At 34.3% G+C, this 18752-nt stretch overlaps 1 protein-coding gene across 5 annotated transcripts in view; it reads left to right on the top strand.

Annotated features, from left to right (window-relative positions):
- The window catches only part of LOC128985640 (uncharacterized), a 153079-nt gene that overhangs the window by 129025 nt on the left and 5302 nt on the right, over positions 1 to 18752 (top strand). For 4 of the 5 annotated variants that reach the window (XM_054405404.1, XM_054405377.1, XM_054405395.1 and 1 more), the window contains exons 14-16: positions 2389 to 2600; positions 3101 to 3190; positions 4424 to 4542. In XM_054405404.1, coding sequence (XP_054261379.1) covers positions 2389 to 2600; positions 3101 to 3190; positions 4424 to 4542 — 421 coding nt within the window. Of the gene's footprint in view, positions 1 to 2388; positions 2601 to 3100; positions 3191 to 4423; positions 4543 to 10284; positions 13855 to 18752 lie in introns of those variants that run through there. The other variant, XM_054405413.1, reaches the window with a different exon arrangement.

Raw genomic sequence — 18752 nt, 5'->3', positions numbered from 1 at the left:
ATGAAAGTATGTAAACAATTAAAATAAATAAATAGTTAATAACATCTATATATTAATTTGAAACTGGTTTTCTTTGTCATAGCTATTTTGAGAGAACGGCTGGGTGTAGAAACTCGGTAGAGGTGTCTAAAGAAAGGCCTTGGTCTGTAGATGAGCCATCAAAAGAGAAACATGGTGAATTCCCTTGGGGCTCTGTCCCAGTGGCCTTTAAATTCCCATCCCATGTTATTCTTATGGAGGAAAACGGGGTTTTTGTCATAGCTAATTTGAGAGAACGGCTGGGCGTAGAAACTTGGTAGGGGTCTCTAAAGAAAGATCTTGGTCTGTAGATGAGCCATCAACAGAGAAACGAGGTAAATTCCCTTGGGGCTCTGCCCCAGAAGCCTTTAAAGTTGCCTCTTCAGATTTGTTTACATTACGACCATATGCATAATTCTACACTTCTTTTTAATGAAACAGCTGTTAATATTTAAATTGTGATTTATTGAATTCGTCAAAATGAAGTACAGTATTTGCAATGGGTTTTTCTGATTTTAAATTGGATTTTCTTCTGCATCGTGTCATGTTTTGCAATATAATGTTCTATTACCAAATCAGTGGAAAATCCTAATATCACAGTAACTCTTAAAATTATTTCTTTTGGAGTTAACTTATATCTATTGTATGGGTTGGTTTCTGCCTTTTTTACCACTTCTTGGAAATTGTACGTAGGTGATATTTGTTGGCATATTGCATCTGTAGACGAAACTTGGGTTGGTGTAATTATTACAATGGAAAAGAGTGAAAAATCCTGGACAATTTGATATAGGCTAAAAATAAAACTGAATTAACACTGTTCTACATTTCTTGAGCAATCATTGAAATAATCGATTTGCAAACAATGGAAACATAGAAAAAGTCATAGAACACAACCAAGTAGAAGAGATAGAAATATTTTTTTTCATTTATAATCGTTGTCATAGACAACCTAAAGCGGCTATGAGAGGGAAAAATTTGTAGAAAACACTAAAAAACAAGATAAGCTTTTCGAAAAAAGATAAGATAGGTATTTACAAAAGATTTTGATTATATCTAACTGTTGTGTAGATCGTGAGTATTTCCATAATCTTTGAGTCGCCTGTAATGCTTCGCAATTGCTCAAATTCGAGCAACAGGTACACTAGTATGTTTTGAATTCATAGTAAAATTTTGATTAAATGGTTAGGTGTATTTTTTAACATGCAGATGTGTAAGAAAAAATGTTAAAAAAATACACCTAACCATTTAATCAACATTTTACTATGAATTCAAAACATATGTTATTAACTATTTATTTATTTTAATTGTTTACATACTTTCATAACACTCATACTGTGATCATGGCCTTAGTGCCGAAATACGTATCAGTTTAAATAAAAAATGAATTTCAGGGTACTCTGGTTTTTATTATTTTGCTTATTAATTAAAAAAGTAGCCCTAAAAAGTGAACAGAACTATCAATATATATATATATATATATATATATATACTAGTGGCCTGTAGGGACCATAGCCCCTAATTTAGACACAATTGTTAATATGAAGACAACTCCCCATTTCGCGGTAGTAAGACAGAAATATATCTATGAATTTGTCCCTGAATTTTAAAACATTAAGGCCCATTTCCCGGAATCTCTTTTTGTGTAGCGGAAAGCGACGCAAAAGCCATTGCACTGTTGTATTGCCTTAAGCTTTTTATGAAGTTAGAATCATGTTAAGAGGACATAGATTGTGATATGCAACACTCAACTCATTTTCCAGCGTTCTTCTGAAGGCAGGTTGTAAACCAGGTTGTGGATTTCTTTCTTAGTTAGGCCTTACATGACGTTCTCTTTCAGCATCTCTTGTGTCAGTTGAATTCCTGGATACTCTTCCACGTCTTGCAGGTCCCCCCCTACTCTGTCTAGTTACTTTACTCATTATAAAAACGGAAAACAAAATAAATTCCTGGTTACTCTTCTACGTCTTGCAGATCTTCCCATACCCTGTCTAGTAACTTCACTCATTATAATAAAAATGGAAAACAGAAAATAAACCTATATATTTTGGTCTAAGAACCTTCAGTAAAATACCGGCTTTAATTTAAGCTATTGGTTATTGAAATCGGACGAGTTTCAAGCAAACACAAGATGAGCAACCAAAATAAAACTTATTTTTCATAAGGTTTTTCTATGATTAAAAACCAATAGTTCAAATATTGTTTATTTTGGCAGCCCAGTGTGTAAGCAAGCAGATTTTCTCAGGCGGCGACGACAAAATTACCGCCGTGTCAGAAATTCCACATTGTGTACCCAGCGTTAGTATAGCCACATGTACTATTTAGCATAAATAATTAGTTTTTGATCTTTGATCATAATAAGTTATTTTCCAGGTATTTCCCTTGAAGATGAATTTGAGGAAGACCCAGAGACTCTGACTAGTCTTGTGAATACGATAAATAATCCACAGAATGTAATGTTCTATAAAAAACTGGCCCTCCTTCCCCCACCGATTGGTGAGATGGTACTGGCCAAAGAACCTTCCACAAGGCTGTGGCACCGTGCTCGTGTCACAAGCGAAGAGGAAGGCATCCCTGAGTGTGAGGTGAGTTAACTGGCCATTCCAACAGTGATTGGTGAGATAGTAACTGGCCAAGGAACTTGCCACCACGTTGTGGCATCGTACTAGTGTCATGGTCGCCATTTCATCGAAAAGTATAAAGTATAAAAGTATAGGTGAAGACACCACTGAGTATGAGATATGCTATGTGACCATGTGAACTCATTACAACCTTTTCATACTGTCTCTAAACTACTCATATTATTGGTTCTCCAATACTTGCAGGTACGAAAAAGTAATGAAATAGCAACAAAACACCTTCTTAGTATACAAGACAGAGTTAGCTAACAATGACAATTCTGTATGATGATTTTCCAATTAAAGTACCTACTTTACTTTCTTAAGTCATAATCCAAGATTTTTATTTATTTCATATAAAAATATTTAGATGTACATTTATTTGTTAGACACCTAGAAATAACATAACTCATCAAGACATTACATTACCATTATGTTAACTAACTTAACCAAAGTCTTTATTGTAGGTAATGTTTGTTGATTATGGCACCACAGCCATTGTACAACATCAACACTTGAGATCAATGGAAAACAGGTTCATACATCTTCCTTTCCAGGTATTTTATTTTAATTATTGCATTTTGCATAACTTAACCCTTCCCGGGCGGGCGAAATCGTGACATAAAACGGGAAAAAAATTAAAGGGAGAAATTAAAATTAATTTTCCTTATTTGTGTTTTGTTATACAAGTAAACATAAAATAAACACAATGGAACACTTCATACTGTCAAAATAATTTTTACTCATTTTTAACTATGCAGATATATCCGCCACCCGACTTTGAAGATATGAACATGACAGCGTTAGGCAATAAATAAAGAACAATATGTAAACAATACATAAAGACAACGTAGTGTTGAGCATGAAACGTCGAGGGGGGAGCGTAGGAGAGGTAGTGGGTCCGCAGTAGAGGAGGAGGCGCGGGAGAGGAGTAGGTGAGGGGGGAGTGCGGGAGTGAGCGCAGCCATGGAGAGAGCAGGAAAGTGGCGCCTTGGTACCGCGAAACATCTGGTTACTGCTCAAGCTCCTGCCAGTCGGTCTGAAGAGAAGGCGGATATATCCGCTTCCCGTCTGGAACATTAAAAACCATAAGCGGATATATCCGCCACCCGTCCTTTATCGCCAAAGACTTAGGTGGATATATCCATCACCCGTCCGGGAAGGGTTAATAATAATGACTACTGGTGTGTGAGCTCTGCTGTAAACACAACATGTACAATAAAGTACAATGTCATTTCATGTTTAACTTCTTGATCATTCACCTATTGGGTTTGATGATGATTGGAGTGTCCAATCGAAATCAATCACCACTTACCATCTTTTATGTATATTTACTGTCTTGTAACAGTATAAGCGTAAATATATGTTTTAAGATTTATAAGACATTTCTTTTATTTACTTTCCGTATTTCAAGTTTAATATAAAATACTACTCTATCTTGTTATAAATAAAATGCTTAAACAATTTATGAAATTGAATTCAAAATTCATCAAGCTATTGATATCCTTCCCTTTTTTTGATTGTGATGTTTTTGCACTGCACTCTACAATGGAATAGGTCAAAGCTTGATCAAGATGTGTTGTGTCTAGGATAAATACAGTCTTAAATTGATTGTCTTAAAATGTCGCTACTTGAACAAAAATTTGTAGCTTGCAAGATGAAGGGTTGTAAGTACATAGGCTTATCATATATACTAGGCCCCTTTGTCTTGCAAGCATTGAATTATAACATAATCAAAACTTATCATACTTACCAATGTACTATAAATTAATAATGGTTTACTTTTTTAGGCTGTTGAATGCTGCTTAGCCAACGTGAACCCTTTGAATAATCATTCCACAGAAGAGGGTGTAGCAATGTTAAGAGAAATATTGATAAATCAAGTAGTCACTGCAAGGATTTATCAAAGGTAAGTTGGTTAAAGCATATCATTGGTGATGGATCAGTATCAACATTTTTGATTTTTAGGAATTAGCTATCAGTGGCAGCCCTAGAGTTTGAGGGGCTCAAGGCAAAGTTCAATAGCGAGTCTCTCTTAATACCTGAAATACGGCTGTGCTCCCTGAAAAGCATGGGGCCCCAGGTACCGCCTTGTTTGCCTTTATGTAGGGCCGCAGTGTTTGCTATTACCGTAGGTCTCATAGGAAGACCCGGACCCAAGACCAATTTACTTTTTTGTTTTGATGTCCCTAGAGTCCAAAAAAACCATCCGCTCAAATTTATCTATGTATATATAACTTCAGCAAAAACCATCCGATTAAATTTGGTACAAACAAGTAAACCTATGTTTATTTGAACGAGATTGCAAACCAGCATGATTGGACAATGGGAACGGTGTTTTATGGGGTGTAAATTGCTTTTTCTCATGTTTACCCTCAGAACATAGAATTTTATGATTTCTCTCAAACCATTTTTAGAGCTTAAAAATAGTATTTTGAAATGTTTTTGCACAGTTATTACCAAAGGATAAAATTTTAAAAAAATATTTTAATATTCCCACGTTATTCTTATTAAGAATGCTGGTTTATGGTATATTTTGATAAAACTTGGCATATTTGTTTATTTTATACCATCCATTAATATTCTACAATAATAACCCTGCCGCAGAGTTCTTTTTAAATTTTCTCTGTAACCTTTAATTTTTAAATAAATGCTTCGATATCCAGAATTATTTATTTTTTAAGCTCTACACAATGGTTTTATTGAAAATCAGGCATTTCAATGTTATAAAGGTAACAATTTAAAAACAATTTTAGAAAATTTTAAAACCACATAACTAAGGGTCTGCGGTACAGAAAATTGAAGGTCGGTACGATTCGGTACAGTACAACATTTTGTACCTCGGTTCTCGGTACAAAATCGGTACAGGGCTACCAATACTTGTCCCTATTATCTTTTTAGAATTATATTTAAACCAATATTTTAAATTTAATACATTGACATTACTATGAAAATGGATAGTATCGCACATTCATGGTTTTCTAACAACAATTACAGTCCATACATTATTAAAACCTTTATTCCTAACAGTATTGTGTTAAGAAACACAGTTAAGATGACTTTACCTATGTTATTTACTAATATAAGGAAGGCATAGCCATGATAAAGAGGTTTTTTAACTTAAGTTAACAGTTTTTAGGAATAAATATTATGTTTGAAACAACAATTTGATGAGATAGTTCAATAACTACTGGTAAATTATATCTAACTAGGCCTAAACACAATAACTGGGTGTTCCTTTTATCAAAGGCTCTATTCAATTTTCTGTCTTATTATTTCTTTATTTCAAACCTTATTATTTAGGAGGGTATATATTTAATCTTACTGGAAATTTGATAAGATTTTTTATCAAATACAAAATTTAAAATAATCCAAACAAAAATGGCGGTTTCCACTACTTATGTGATTTAAAAGCCATGAATGTATATCAAATAAAGTGGTATGGTTGAGTTTTATTTCTTATAGTGTTGGTGGATGTTAAAATATTTTTACAACATATTTTATACGGTACATATTATATTTTTACAACATAATAATTTAAAGATTACATTTTCCTATTTCATCCCGGTACGGGTAGGACAGCTAGTAAAATATAAAACTCAAAAAAATGCTCTGTTATCAATAAGTGATGATAAAAGTTTGCTGATAGGCTACATAATGCTTAATAGTCTCTAACAGGCTGATTAGTAACCGTGGCAACTTGTTGAATGTGTGAATGAAGGGAAACCCCAGAAAGAATTAAAGAATAATGACTTTGTATGTTGTTATCTGTATGAGTTATTTAATGTTTTATAGGCTTACAAAGTAATTGTTTTAAACTAAAACAATTTATAATTATGCTTCTCTTCTGAAACAACACAACCAAAGGCCAATGATCTAAATATCATGATTGTGCAATGTTGTATTTTGATGTAAAAACGCAAATCATGTTATTAATTTAAATATATTCCCCCCCCCCCCCCCGCACCTTCACCATTCACTGTGGCCTGCTCCTTTAGAAGTCATTATCCAACCCCTCCCACCCTTCTATTGTTTTGCCTTTCTAGTAATATTTTTCTGACTTTTTCTTTAAACATAAAATTTAATAAATCATGGAAGTTGGGAAGGAATAAAGTGATAACACTCTAATGAACTAAACTACTGACTCACCGAGTTCTTGGAAGTACTTGACTTGCCTATCGTCATAAAATATCAATGGTTTTGGGACTGCTAATGGAGTTTTTATTGCCCCATTACCCTAGTAATAAATTATGAAAATTCTAAACAAACATCTGATCAACCATTTTATGTGCTCCTAACCAACGACAGTGAATTGAAAGTAATTAATTGTTAAAGTCTGTACCGAACGGAAAATGTACAGAGTAAAATACTGTACCAAACTGACGGCGGTAATTAGGCTTGTATCGTACCGTACCGACTTTATCGGTGCACCACAGACCCCTAGCTGAAGCCAATTAAAATGTTAGTTCTGTACGTCCAACTGTAGAGGTCGTGTTTTGTTTACAATTTGTTCCTTGTTATTTCAGTAATTTAAAACCTGATTTAACAAAATAAAACTATATAATCATCAAAAATAACTGGTCTCCTAGTTATAAATAGTAAAGCACAAATCATGAAAATAGCCCTAAAATAATAACCCCAGCGATCAGTGTGGACGTACATGAACTAGACACAAAAAACAAGCTTCAAATTTATAATGGGATGAGGAGTCTACTTGTATTGTTTAGTCTATGATTATAACCACTCTGCTACCTTCAACAGTCCCTTATTAAGATAGTCACATTTGGTTTGAGTGACATCAATAAACTTATTGATTTGTTTCAACACTATCGGCATTTACTGTTTTGTTGTGAGGGAACAGTCCAAACCAAAGTCTACCTTACAGATTGCTTTTTCAAATTAAGGATCTAAGATGTTGTTTTATATTTTATTATTTAGGGTCAAATGAACTAAATTAAGCTGAAGTTAGACACGTTTCTGGGTCCCTGGAATAGATCAGTGCATGCGTCAGAATAATAACTCAAATTTGTGGATTTAATGTGTTGTTAAAGCTGGTTGTCAAGGAATTCTTTTTCTGAGTAGAATGGCCTTTCTTGCAGCCATGTTGTTAATTGGTTCTTGAAACGGTGAGTTTGTTCATTTCTAAGTTGTTCTGGTAGGTTGGTGAAATACAGGGCCCCTTTAATGGTGAGGTGGTATTGCAAAGCTAGAGGCGTTTTGTGTATTGTGATGGTGAATGTCTCTGTTTCTTGTTTGATTTGTGGAGATGGCATGGAGAATTGCCTCACGGATGTAAAGTGATGTCAGTTTGAGGATTTTTAGTTCCTTAAATGCATCACGACAGCTTCCTTGATATTTTTGGTCTGCTAGACATCTTATAGCTCTTTTTTGGTGGATAAGGACTCTTTTTAGATAGTTGTTGGATGCAATTTTCCAGACCACCAGACCACACCTGAGGTGTAACTTGACCAGGGCATGGTATGCTGTTGTTGCGGTGTCCAGGCCACCAACCTGCTTCACTCGCCTGATGACGTAAATGCCAGAGCATAGCTTCTTGCAGAGTCGGTCAACTTTATCCCAGGGATTAATAAGTTTGTGTCTTTATTTTTAGTGGAGTTGTTCAGCTGAACAGTTTTCTTTTCATTTAGAGCCAATTCGTTTACTGTGCAATATTGTTTAGTCATGTTGAAGGTTTTATTAATGTTTTGGCTTAAAGCTTCTGTTGATTTATCAGTTAGTGTGATGACAGTGTCATCTGCATACATTAGTTTTGGTAGGTCGTTTGTGAGGAGGAGGAACAGAGCTGGTCCGAGAACTGATCCCTGTGGTACTCCTCTCCACACTCTCCACTCTTGTATAGGGACAATTTCGGAAAGTATTTTATGGTGAGTGTTTTTTTTCTACATGCTGAATCTCAACTAGTTGCTGTCTGTCATTAAGATAAAAGTGGAACCATTGTTTAGACTTTCCCTCAATACCCAGAGCTCCCAATTTTCTAAGAAGTGTCTTGTGGTTAAGGCAGTCAAAGGCCTTGCTAAAGTCCAGAAACAGACTTGTGACTGAGGAGCCATCCTCTAATTGTTTTATTATGTGGTCGGGGAGCTGTATTAAGGCAGTGGAAGTGGATCTTCCTTTAAGGAAGCCATGTTGCTGGCTGGTGAGCAGCAGATTTTGGGATATTAGTCTGACGATGATGGAATATTAGCTGATAGAAGGACGATTTTTTCAAAGATCTTAGAGAAGGTCGGTTTAAGTGAAATTGGTCTGTAACTTTTAGCATCTGTGTTTGGTTGACTTTTATATTTAGGGTATACCTTGGCAGTATTCAGCTGTGTTGGGAAGACCCCTTGTTTGAGAGCCTTATTTTTGAGTGCTGCTAGTGGGTTAATCAGTTCATTTTTGCATGTTTTGACCAGTTTGGCTGATATTTCATCAGTGCCAGATGAAGTTTTTGGTTTAAGTTTAAGTGAGTCTATTGCTTTTAGTATTTCGTTATGTGTTGCAAGCGGAAATTTTAGTTTGTTATCAGTTAAAGGAGGAATTTTGGGGGTTCTGGTGTGTGTGTTGGAGTTGTTGGCCTGAAGTGTCCTTTACGCAGCTGTAGCAAAAAAACTGTTGAGATGGTTTCCTATTTTGATTGGGTCCTGTAATGTCTCCCCATCTACTAGGAGTTCCCACTCATTAGCTATACTGGTACTTGATATTCTTTCATTGTTTATTACCTGCCAGAGTGCCTTGGACTTGTTGTCGGCATTGCTGATATAGTCGGATGTTTGAGTTTTCCTCAAAGTCTGTAGTCATAGGTCATGGTCCTTTTTTCTTGCTGCGGTTTCTGCTTTATCTTCAGGTAGACCTGTGCAGTTTTCTTTTTCCAGGTAATTTATATAGAGATTTTTTTTGTCTAGGGCATTCGGCATCCCAGCAGTTTTTTTGGTTGTGTTGTTTTTTCTTGTAATTTTTACTGGGCACATCTCATTTAGTATTCCTTGGATAGCCCTGTAAAAGTTGTTATAAGATTCATTGACATATTCTATGTGGTAGTCGCAGTCCCAGGGTTGTTCATGGAGCCTGCTTTTAAATAGATTTATGGTGTTTTTGTTGACAGTTCTTCTTTTCTACTTAATTGACTTTGTGATTTTTTAATGGTAGTTGGGAGAGTGGCAATTTTGGCAGATGTTCTTGATTTTGCCGCGATCGCGGACGATGACGATGACGTTTCCGTAACCGCGGAAGTCAGTGATGATGTCTACACGTCCGCGGATTTTTCATGATAAAAAAAACCCTAATTGGCTAGTTAGAATTTTTTATTGCTGCATTTTTATTTTTATTTGTCTTTACTTTAAAACCATCATCTTAATAATACTTTATAGTGTGTGTAGTACAACCAAATTATTTAGAAAATTTTGTTATACTATAAATAAACATTGTTATCGGTATCAAGAAATGAGAATTGATACATTTTGGTATTGACACTCCATATTTATTGAAAAAACCATTCTTGAAAAATTTTGAATTAGTCTTGAAAAGTCTGGAATTAGTCTTGAATTTTTAAATGAAAATAAACTAGACACCCTGCTAAAGTAATAAATGCCATGGTAATGTGGGTTTCAAAATCATATATGAAGGTTTCCCAACTAGAAATTTGTTTCAGTCAAGAAGAAAACAATCAACTTCAAGTTTTGGTGCTGTTAAATAATGGGAAGGATCTCGGGAATTACCTTGTTGAAAAAAACTATTGCCTGCCTGTGTGGTAATCGATCTACAGCACTCAAAAACCATGTTTACGTTATCAAGCAAGAATGTGATTTTACTCCTAAGCCAATTCTGTGATGCAGGAGAACCTTCCTATACTCGGGTTTGATAATCTTTTGATGATAAAATTAAAAGATTAAAAATTAGTTAATTGATGCCGTAGTCAAATAGCCAATTGATTTGCTCATGCAAAGTATTTTTCTATATGACGTTATTTGACTGCTATTAGGAGTGAAGGTTCTGCTGCATATTATTTATTAGACATCTTCTTTTGGACTTAATGTATCATAGATTGTGACTGTCTAGTGCTTAAGATGTAAATTTTAAAATAAGTTTATATAAGTTATGACTCATCCCAAGCTTATAGCACACTTTCATTTAATTCACAACTTAGTTGGTGGAAAGGATCCAGACAAGTCAGCCTTACGTTATTGTGCTTAAAATACTTGGATGGTTTCATTAATATTATAAAAACCTGTCAATGTTTGAGTACACTAGTTAACTAAACACTAATCTCATCAGCTTGTACAGTATCCAGTTCATAGCTCTAAAATGTATTATAATTGAAATAATGTATTTTTTAAAATAATTCAATACAATTTTGTATATCAATCAAATTAAAATATATATTTATTTAAGCTCAAATTATTTCCTGACACATTTATTTAAAGTTTAAAATCATCTCAAAGTAATAAAACTAATGTAAAATAAATATATGTAGTTTGGTTTGTTATAACATTCTATACTTAAACGTTTTCTCTAAAAAGTATATGGGTTGTATTGTAATTTAAAGAGGCAATGTGATAAGTAGTAATACATATAAACTATATTTTATAACCATTAATGATGACCTATACTCCGTTCAAAAACATTTAGGTGGTTGCAGAGGAAGCAAGTCACATCCCCTCCACTTATCCCTACCTTCGAAAGCTGTTTATAAGCTCAAACTATTAATCAGCTGTATCATACATTAAGAAAAATGTGGTGAGGGAACCCAGAAAAACTTCCCCTCTATCTGCTTAAATTTTGTGAATGGACTGTAATTATTTATTCTTTGCAAAATAATGCAATTTAATACTTGAACTTAAAACAAGTTTTGATTTTTTATAAATTAATTGAATTCATAGTGCTCACAAAATTTATGAATATGCATACAATAGCCTATGCAAGCTTAGCTGTACAAGACACCTGTGTCGGGAACCTCAGAAACTAAGCACTTTTCCCAACATCTATTATTATCCAAAGTTAAAGCTTACAACAAAATATTACACTTTTTAACTGCTACTCAACCATCAAAAGAATTCCTTGTTAGGTATTTTTTATGTCATTTTAGCTATGAATAATAAAATTTTGTTTACTAACTTTAATCATATTTTGCATTTAAATTTCAAATTATTTTTTTCTCTTCCAGATGATGGTTCTCTATTTCAAGCTTTAAAAACTGTGAAAACAAAGTATTTACCAAAAGCTCAAATTGACAGGTTTAAAAAAAAATAAGCGTTCCAAATTTAATATGTCACACAACAGTTTTACTGTCCCCAATCCATTAGGTTTTATTTACATAACTCATACTTTTGTTCTTCAAGCTACCCATTTATGTGACCTCATGTGTTCATTTATCACCTATTATTTGATTAAAAGTGAAACAACAAGGTAGTTGACAATTGATCTGTAACAAATCAAATAATTTACCACTAGATTTAAGTTTGTTCATAATTTTTGTACAAGCCAGTAGTAAACTCATAAACAAATATTTATTGTTCCAAACATTGATGGTCACTAACCTTCTTATGTAACAAATTAGTAGGGATGGACAGGATTGAAGGAATTGAACCGATTGTTATTTCCTTCCCAATTTTCGGGACGGGACAGGACTGGATTTTTTTCTCTGTGCAAAAAAGGGTTTGTTTTAAAAATGTTAAGTAAACATTATAGCGGATCTGAAAAAATGACAGACAAAATAAATTTTTAGCCTTTGTGGCACTGCTCTAAAAAACAACAATAATGGGTAGAAATACACAGGTATAACAAAAACTTGTGACTATAAAATTTCATATTTGGTACAATTTAACTGTTAAACATCAATTTCATTATAAAATATACATAGCTAAGTACAAACTAGTATTCACAAACTAAATATCAGTGCATTTTTAAAAACTTTGTAGCTTATATGATAATTAGTAGAAAAATAGTTTAGGTATCTTTAAAAATCATTGATTTTGTAATATATACCCAACACAATGTCATCATCGTCTATAATCGATCCACGCCACCATTGTGTGAGAGTTTGTTTGTCGTGGTCACAGCTGCCATCAACAAGTCTCGCCTTCTGCAGCACATTTATTCTTTCGTGATGCCATCGTCGATATGACACGGTCACAACGTGATCATCGACATGTCCTGCGTTCGCGACTTCATCTGATATACATATCTGATTACAGAGACATCGTCATTGCTCCTGGTTTTGCGGAATCGTTGTGAACATTTGAGACATAATCATCGTCACCCACCATACCAGCGATATATCCCACTGTTGCGAAAACTGCATCATTGTCATTTGCAATGTGGCAGAATTACCGACCATCGTATCAAACCCCATATCAAATGTAATCACATCCTGATGAAAGGAAAATATGTTCTCCCTGAAAATTTCCCCACATTTTGGGACTTGTCCATCCCTACATATTGGTTTCAGTTGACCAACATTGACTGTGCTCTTGTGATGTCTTAAAGTTGCTGTTTTCTTTTCACAGATAAATTTAAGGCTCATTAAAATTTTGGTTTTATTTTCAACAAAGGCCACAATCCCATTTTCAACACCTTTACCTGTTGTAGTATTGGGAATTCTAAAATTCATTGATTTATTCAGTGTAAACTGAACAGTGTTTAATGTATTCAGTATTTAATTTTACAGAAAAAATCTATGTATTCTGACACTGACCACAAAGCATAGTCTTAAGGGGATTTTCAGAAGTGTTAACATTCAGTATACCTGCGTGTCGTTTAGTCATAAACTTGAATTTGGAAACTTACTTATTGAATTTGGTTATTACAAAAATATTACAATAATATTTTATCAGTTATCAATTACTGCCGTTTATAACATTGTATGCGTAAGCAGGTTAAATTACCTTGTAAGTATGTAAATGTAAATTGTAATTTATAGTTTACATAATTGTAATGTCATTATCGTTAGTCAAAGAGTTCCTTTCTTATCCTAGTTCAGTGTTGATCAGTATTTTGCTGTAGTGTGAACACACTGCAGAAACAATACAATAAATATCATTTTTTTTACAAAATGCTTAATACGTACAAACTAGTGTACATACATGGAAAATCTATGTATTTTATTGAACAGTTGATGTTAGCAGCGTTTCTCGATATGAATGTATATTGAAAATCAACTGTACAGTATTTTGTTACCTATATTTTTTATGCCATCATCAGAATAAACTTTTTATACCAACAAGTAATGTCTTTTATTGTTAAAATTGTCTTATGGAGATTTAACATGTTGCCAAATTTTGAAGGTAATGACAGCCACCCTGACCATACTATGGGGCAGATTTATATGCGGGTTGTACCAAAAGAAAGGCTATTGGTCCTATATGTGCAGGTTTTATTGGTATTTTGAGAATATTTATGATAATTGGGTCAAAAATAGAAATTTGACTTTTGTTAGGGAAATTTAACATGGGGCTAAATCTATATAGCTACTAGCTGACCCGGCGAACTTCGTATCGCCTAAGTTATAGGTTTCCCCTAAGACAGACCGATGGAAAGAAAGTACCGTTACGTTTAATTTTCAAGATGATCTCGTTCGCATCGCTCAATCACGTCCTGGTTGAAGTTCGTTCGCTACGCTCACTCACCTTTGGGTTGGAGCTCGTTCGCTACGCTCACTCACCTTTAAGTTGGAGCTCGTTCGCTGCGCTCACTTGCCTTCAGGTTAGCTCGTTCGCTACGCTAACTCGCCTCCAGGTTGAAGTTCGTTCGCTACGCTCACTCACCTTTGGGTTGGAGCTCGTTCGCTACGCTCACTCACCTTTAGGTTGGAGCTCGTTCGCTACGCTCACTCACCTTTAGGTTGGAGCTCGTTCGCTGCGCTCACTTGCCTTCAGGTTAGCTCGTTCGCTACACTAACTCGCCTCCAGGTTGAAGTTCGTTCGCTACGCTCACTCACCTTTTGGTTGCAAATTAGCTGTTGTCATAAATGTAAAAGAAATAATAGTGCTGCACCCTGTTGGTAATCCTTGTAACTTTAATGCTATTGAACATCATAGAACAGAACCAACTTGTTTAATTGAAACAGCTGTTAAGATTCATTAATTCCATTTCTCATAAGGTTAACATGGGAAACTCCAGAACCACTGGGGCCCTTAAGAATTTCGAAACGGGAAATAGTTTACGTCCGATTCGCATACCTACAGAATTTACACACCAAATTTCATAACGATCGGTGAAGTCGTTCCGGAGGAGTTTGCAGACAAACACTGTGACACGAGAATTTTATATATTAGATTAAAATATATATATATTAAGTAGTGGCTTGTAGGGACAATAGCCCCTATATATATTCTAGTAATTATTTTGTACAAATTATTAGTCTCATGGGTTACCCTACCTAGATTATCGTTTAAAATTTTTGTATATTATTATATGTATAATAGTTATTACATACCTGCATAATGCAATTTTGATGTCTGCTCTGTCAAAAATAAAAATTACAAAGGACTTTTCATGCTGTGTGTTTATAATATAAACTTTCTAATCATAATACAACTGAGGAAAATTTTCAATAATAATCTTCATGACTATTAATTAAATATTGACCATATGAAATTTTGTTTAACACATTTTATCATCATTTTACTATCCTTACAGGGTGATAATTGCAAAAAACATCTCAATCTTCTCTAACTTTAATAAAAATTATAAATATCGGGTTTTTGGGTATTTACCTGGGCCTGGGGTAAATTCCCGGGTAAATACCCAATTTATATTTACCTACCCACTGGGTATTTACCCGGCCCACATCACTAACTGTATGTATTTATATGGCTATACAATCAGGTGATTTTTGTTTGCAATCTGGGTGACGTCAGCTATGAATAACACACCTATGTTTTTCCTGTTGTATTGCTGTCAATACAAAATTTTTTTTTATCACAATTTTATTTACAATCTGTTCATTTTTTGAACATTCAGCAAATACAATAACAATTATTAATAAAACGTTAGTTAGTCTCTGTCCATTGGCAGATCTAACTTAAAAATATTTCAATGAAAAAATAAATAAGTAAATAAACAGGAGAAAATTAAATTGTTCAAACAAAACGTGAGCTTAGGTCCAAGACATGAATCCTTTTCAGCCTGTATATACTGGTACTGTTGTCCAAAAGGTTTAGAGCCAGGTGATTGGGGTGATTTTCAAGCTTCTTTAGATATTTTGTACTAAATTTTGTTATTTCCTCTTCAACCGTCGGAATTCCACTGTCCTTGTGAAGGATATTGTTATTAACATACCACGTGATTGGAATTTCTTCCATTTGTTTTGATTTTCTGTTTATATTTTGTTGTTATTTTGTCACCAGCATGGCAACCCATAAGGCCCACTTTAATAAAAATAAAAATAAAAATTATGCTTATTTTTTAGCCTAATTTAATTTTTAAAGGGATTTTGGACATATACAGGAAAATATCTTTCTAACAGTATGCATTAGATTTTCCCTGTGATGCTCCAAGGCCCTACTAGAAAAAACAGGCCATGCTGCAGCACGGGCAGCGCAACACAGTAGTGGGTAGTTGTACTAAACTATTACCATTAAAATCTTACAAACAGCCAGCTTATTTATTTACCTAAAGTTCTAAAACATATGGGAACGGTGATGGCAATGAATTTTATCAATGAAATCTATCCACTAGTGTGACGTCATGGATCCTGCACCATGGCCTGTTTTTCTAGTGGGGCCTTGGATGCACACAAGCTGAGAAAAAAGGTTTTAAAGAAACATGCTAGCCTATTATAGATTCTATTAAAATAACCATCTTAGAGCCTAATATGGATTTCAGTTTTGTAAGAGTATTTTGTTTTGTTACTCAAATTTATTGATTTCTATGAAATTGGGGTGAAATTTAAATGTTTATATGTGATTCACTTGCTGTTTGAAACTCAATAAAAATATTGTACTTTTATAAACGTGTAATACACATATAGTTGAAAATTGATACAAAATAGCTAAATGCCTGATCTGATGGGAAAATAACGCTTTCAATCCTATAATTTAAAATCAGTTCTAAAAATTGAGGTAGAGAAAAAAACACTGACCGTCACGGTCCACGGAATAGTGACGGTAGACACAATCAATATCCATGACTTAGTTGGCTTTATGACAGATAAACACAAGTCATTACCACTGTACCAGCAACAAAGGAAGATAGAATTACCATCACCACAGTAGCGTACTGTCTAGCTTAGATGAATGGGCCTTTTTTGCATACATGTATACATATATATATATATATATATATATATATATATATATATATATAGATGAAATAACAAGTAACGTAGTAAAAAAGTAGTATGCTGTTTAAAATCATTTTATGTTTAAATTTACTTTAGTCAGGCTAACATGGTATTTATTAAAAAACTTACCATAAACAGTAAAGAGAACTAATATACAAGGTGACAAATAAGTCTTCTAGGACTACTTTATATCTTTAAAACCAACCAAATTTGGTATGTTTTTATTGGTAACAGTAAGCTACTTTTTGGTGTTCATGATGATCGGATGTCACATATGGGGAACAACCCATAGAGTAGAGAGTAAGTTGGAAATCTTAAAGGTAAGCATAGGTTGATATGTATATCAAATTAAAGGTCTTGTTAAACTGAAAACAATGCTGCAAGCCGGATCGCAAATGGAGAACCAAATAAAAAATGGCAGCCCTTCAGAGATTTCTAGAAACCGCCATTTTTTACTCAGTTGTTTTTTTTAGCTCAAATTTACAGCACCGGCATTGTATTCTACTAAGAAGACCTTCAAATTGATGTGGATATCAACCTATGTAAACGTTTATTATTTTCTTCCTTCTTCTAGCGGGGCAGACCTGAGAAGGTAGCGTATAATAACATTGCAAATTCAATGAATCTTTTGTAATTTTTGTCTCGATTGTCCATTTGAGATCTTGTTTGCGGCATTGTTTTAGTTCAACAAGAACTTTAATTTGATGTGCATATCAACCCATGCTTACCTTTAAGATTTTCAACTTACTCCCTAAGGGCGGGCATAGGGGACATCCGATCACCATATACAAAAAAAATTGCTTACTATTACCAGTAATGATATACAAAATTTGGTTGTGATACCTCATTTTTATTTACAGATATAAATTCGTCCTAAAGACTTAATTGTCACACTGTATATTTATAAGTAACTAGCTGTAATCCGCGGGCTTTGCCCCGTTTAACTTCTTAATTTTCAAGATGATCTCTTTCGCATGGCTCAATCACGTCCTGGTTGAAGTTCGTTCGCTACGCTCACTCACCTTTAGGTTGGAGCTCGTTCGCTACGCTCACTCACCTTTAGGTTGGAGCTCGTTCGCTGCGCTCACTTGCCTTCAGGTTAGCTCGTTCGCTACGCTCACTTGCTTCAGGTTAGCTCGTTCGCTACGCTCACTCGCCTCCAGGTAGAAGTTCGTTCGCTACGCTCACTCACCTTTTGGTTGAAAATTAGCTGTCGTCATAAATGTAAAAGGAATAATAGTGATAATCATTGTAACTTTAATGTTATTTAACATTATAGAACAGAACCAACTTGTTTAATTGAAACAGCTGTTAAGATTCATTAATTCCATTTCTCATAAGGTTAACATGGGAAACTCCAGAGCCACTGGGGCGGAGCCAATTGGACGGATCACGAAATTGATGGTGTATAAACCTATTCCATGACATTCTACACGTATGTACCAAGTTTCGTGGCAATCGGTTTAGCGGTGTCTGAGTTTATCACTGCCAAACAAACAAATATACAAACATCCTCTTTTATACTTATAGATGGTAACTATGTAAACACTCTGAAGTTTTTGGGTTTTCATTTGCAGTCAAACTTGAAGTGGTTTTCACATGTAGATTTTGTAGCATCTAAAATTGTAAAAGGCATATTTATAATAAGAGCACTTAGGTCCACTGTTTCAGATGATGTCCTTATTTGTATATATTATGGCCACATTCATAGCTATTTGTCCTATGGTACCTCACTGTGGGCCAACAGTTTTTATGCTAACAGGTTGCTTTTTACTTTACAAAAGAAGGCGGTGAGGTTAATTTGTAGTGTGAATAGAACACATTGTAAGCCCCTTTTT

The sequence above is a fragment of the Macrosteles quadrilineatus genome, unplaced genomic scaffold (genome assembly GCF_028750875.1).
Source record: "Macrosteles quadrilineatus isolate MER2022 unplaced genomic scaffold, UCM_ALF_1.0 Scaffold_1__1_contigs__length_201487025, whole genome shotgun sequence".
Classification (NCBI taxonomy): Eukaryota; Metazoa; Arthropoda; class Insecta; order Hemiptera; family Cicadellidae; genus Macrosteles; species Macrosteles quadrilineatus.
This window is presented reverse-complemented; position numbering and strand designations above follow the sequence as displayed.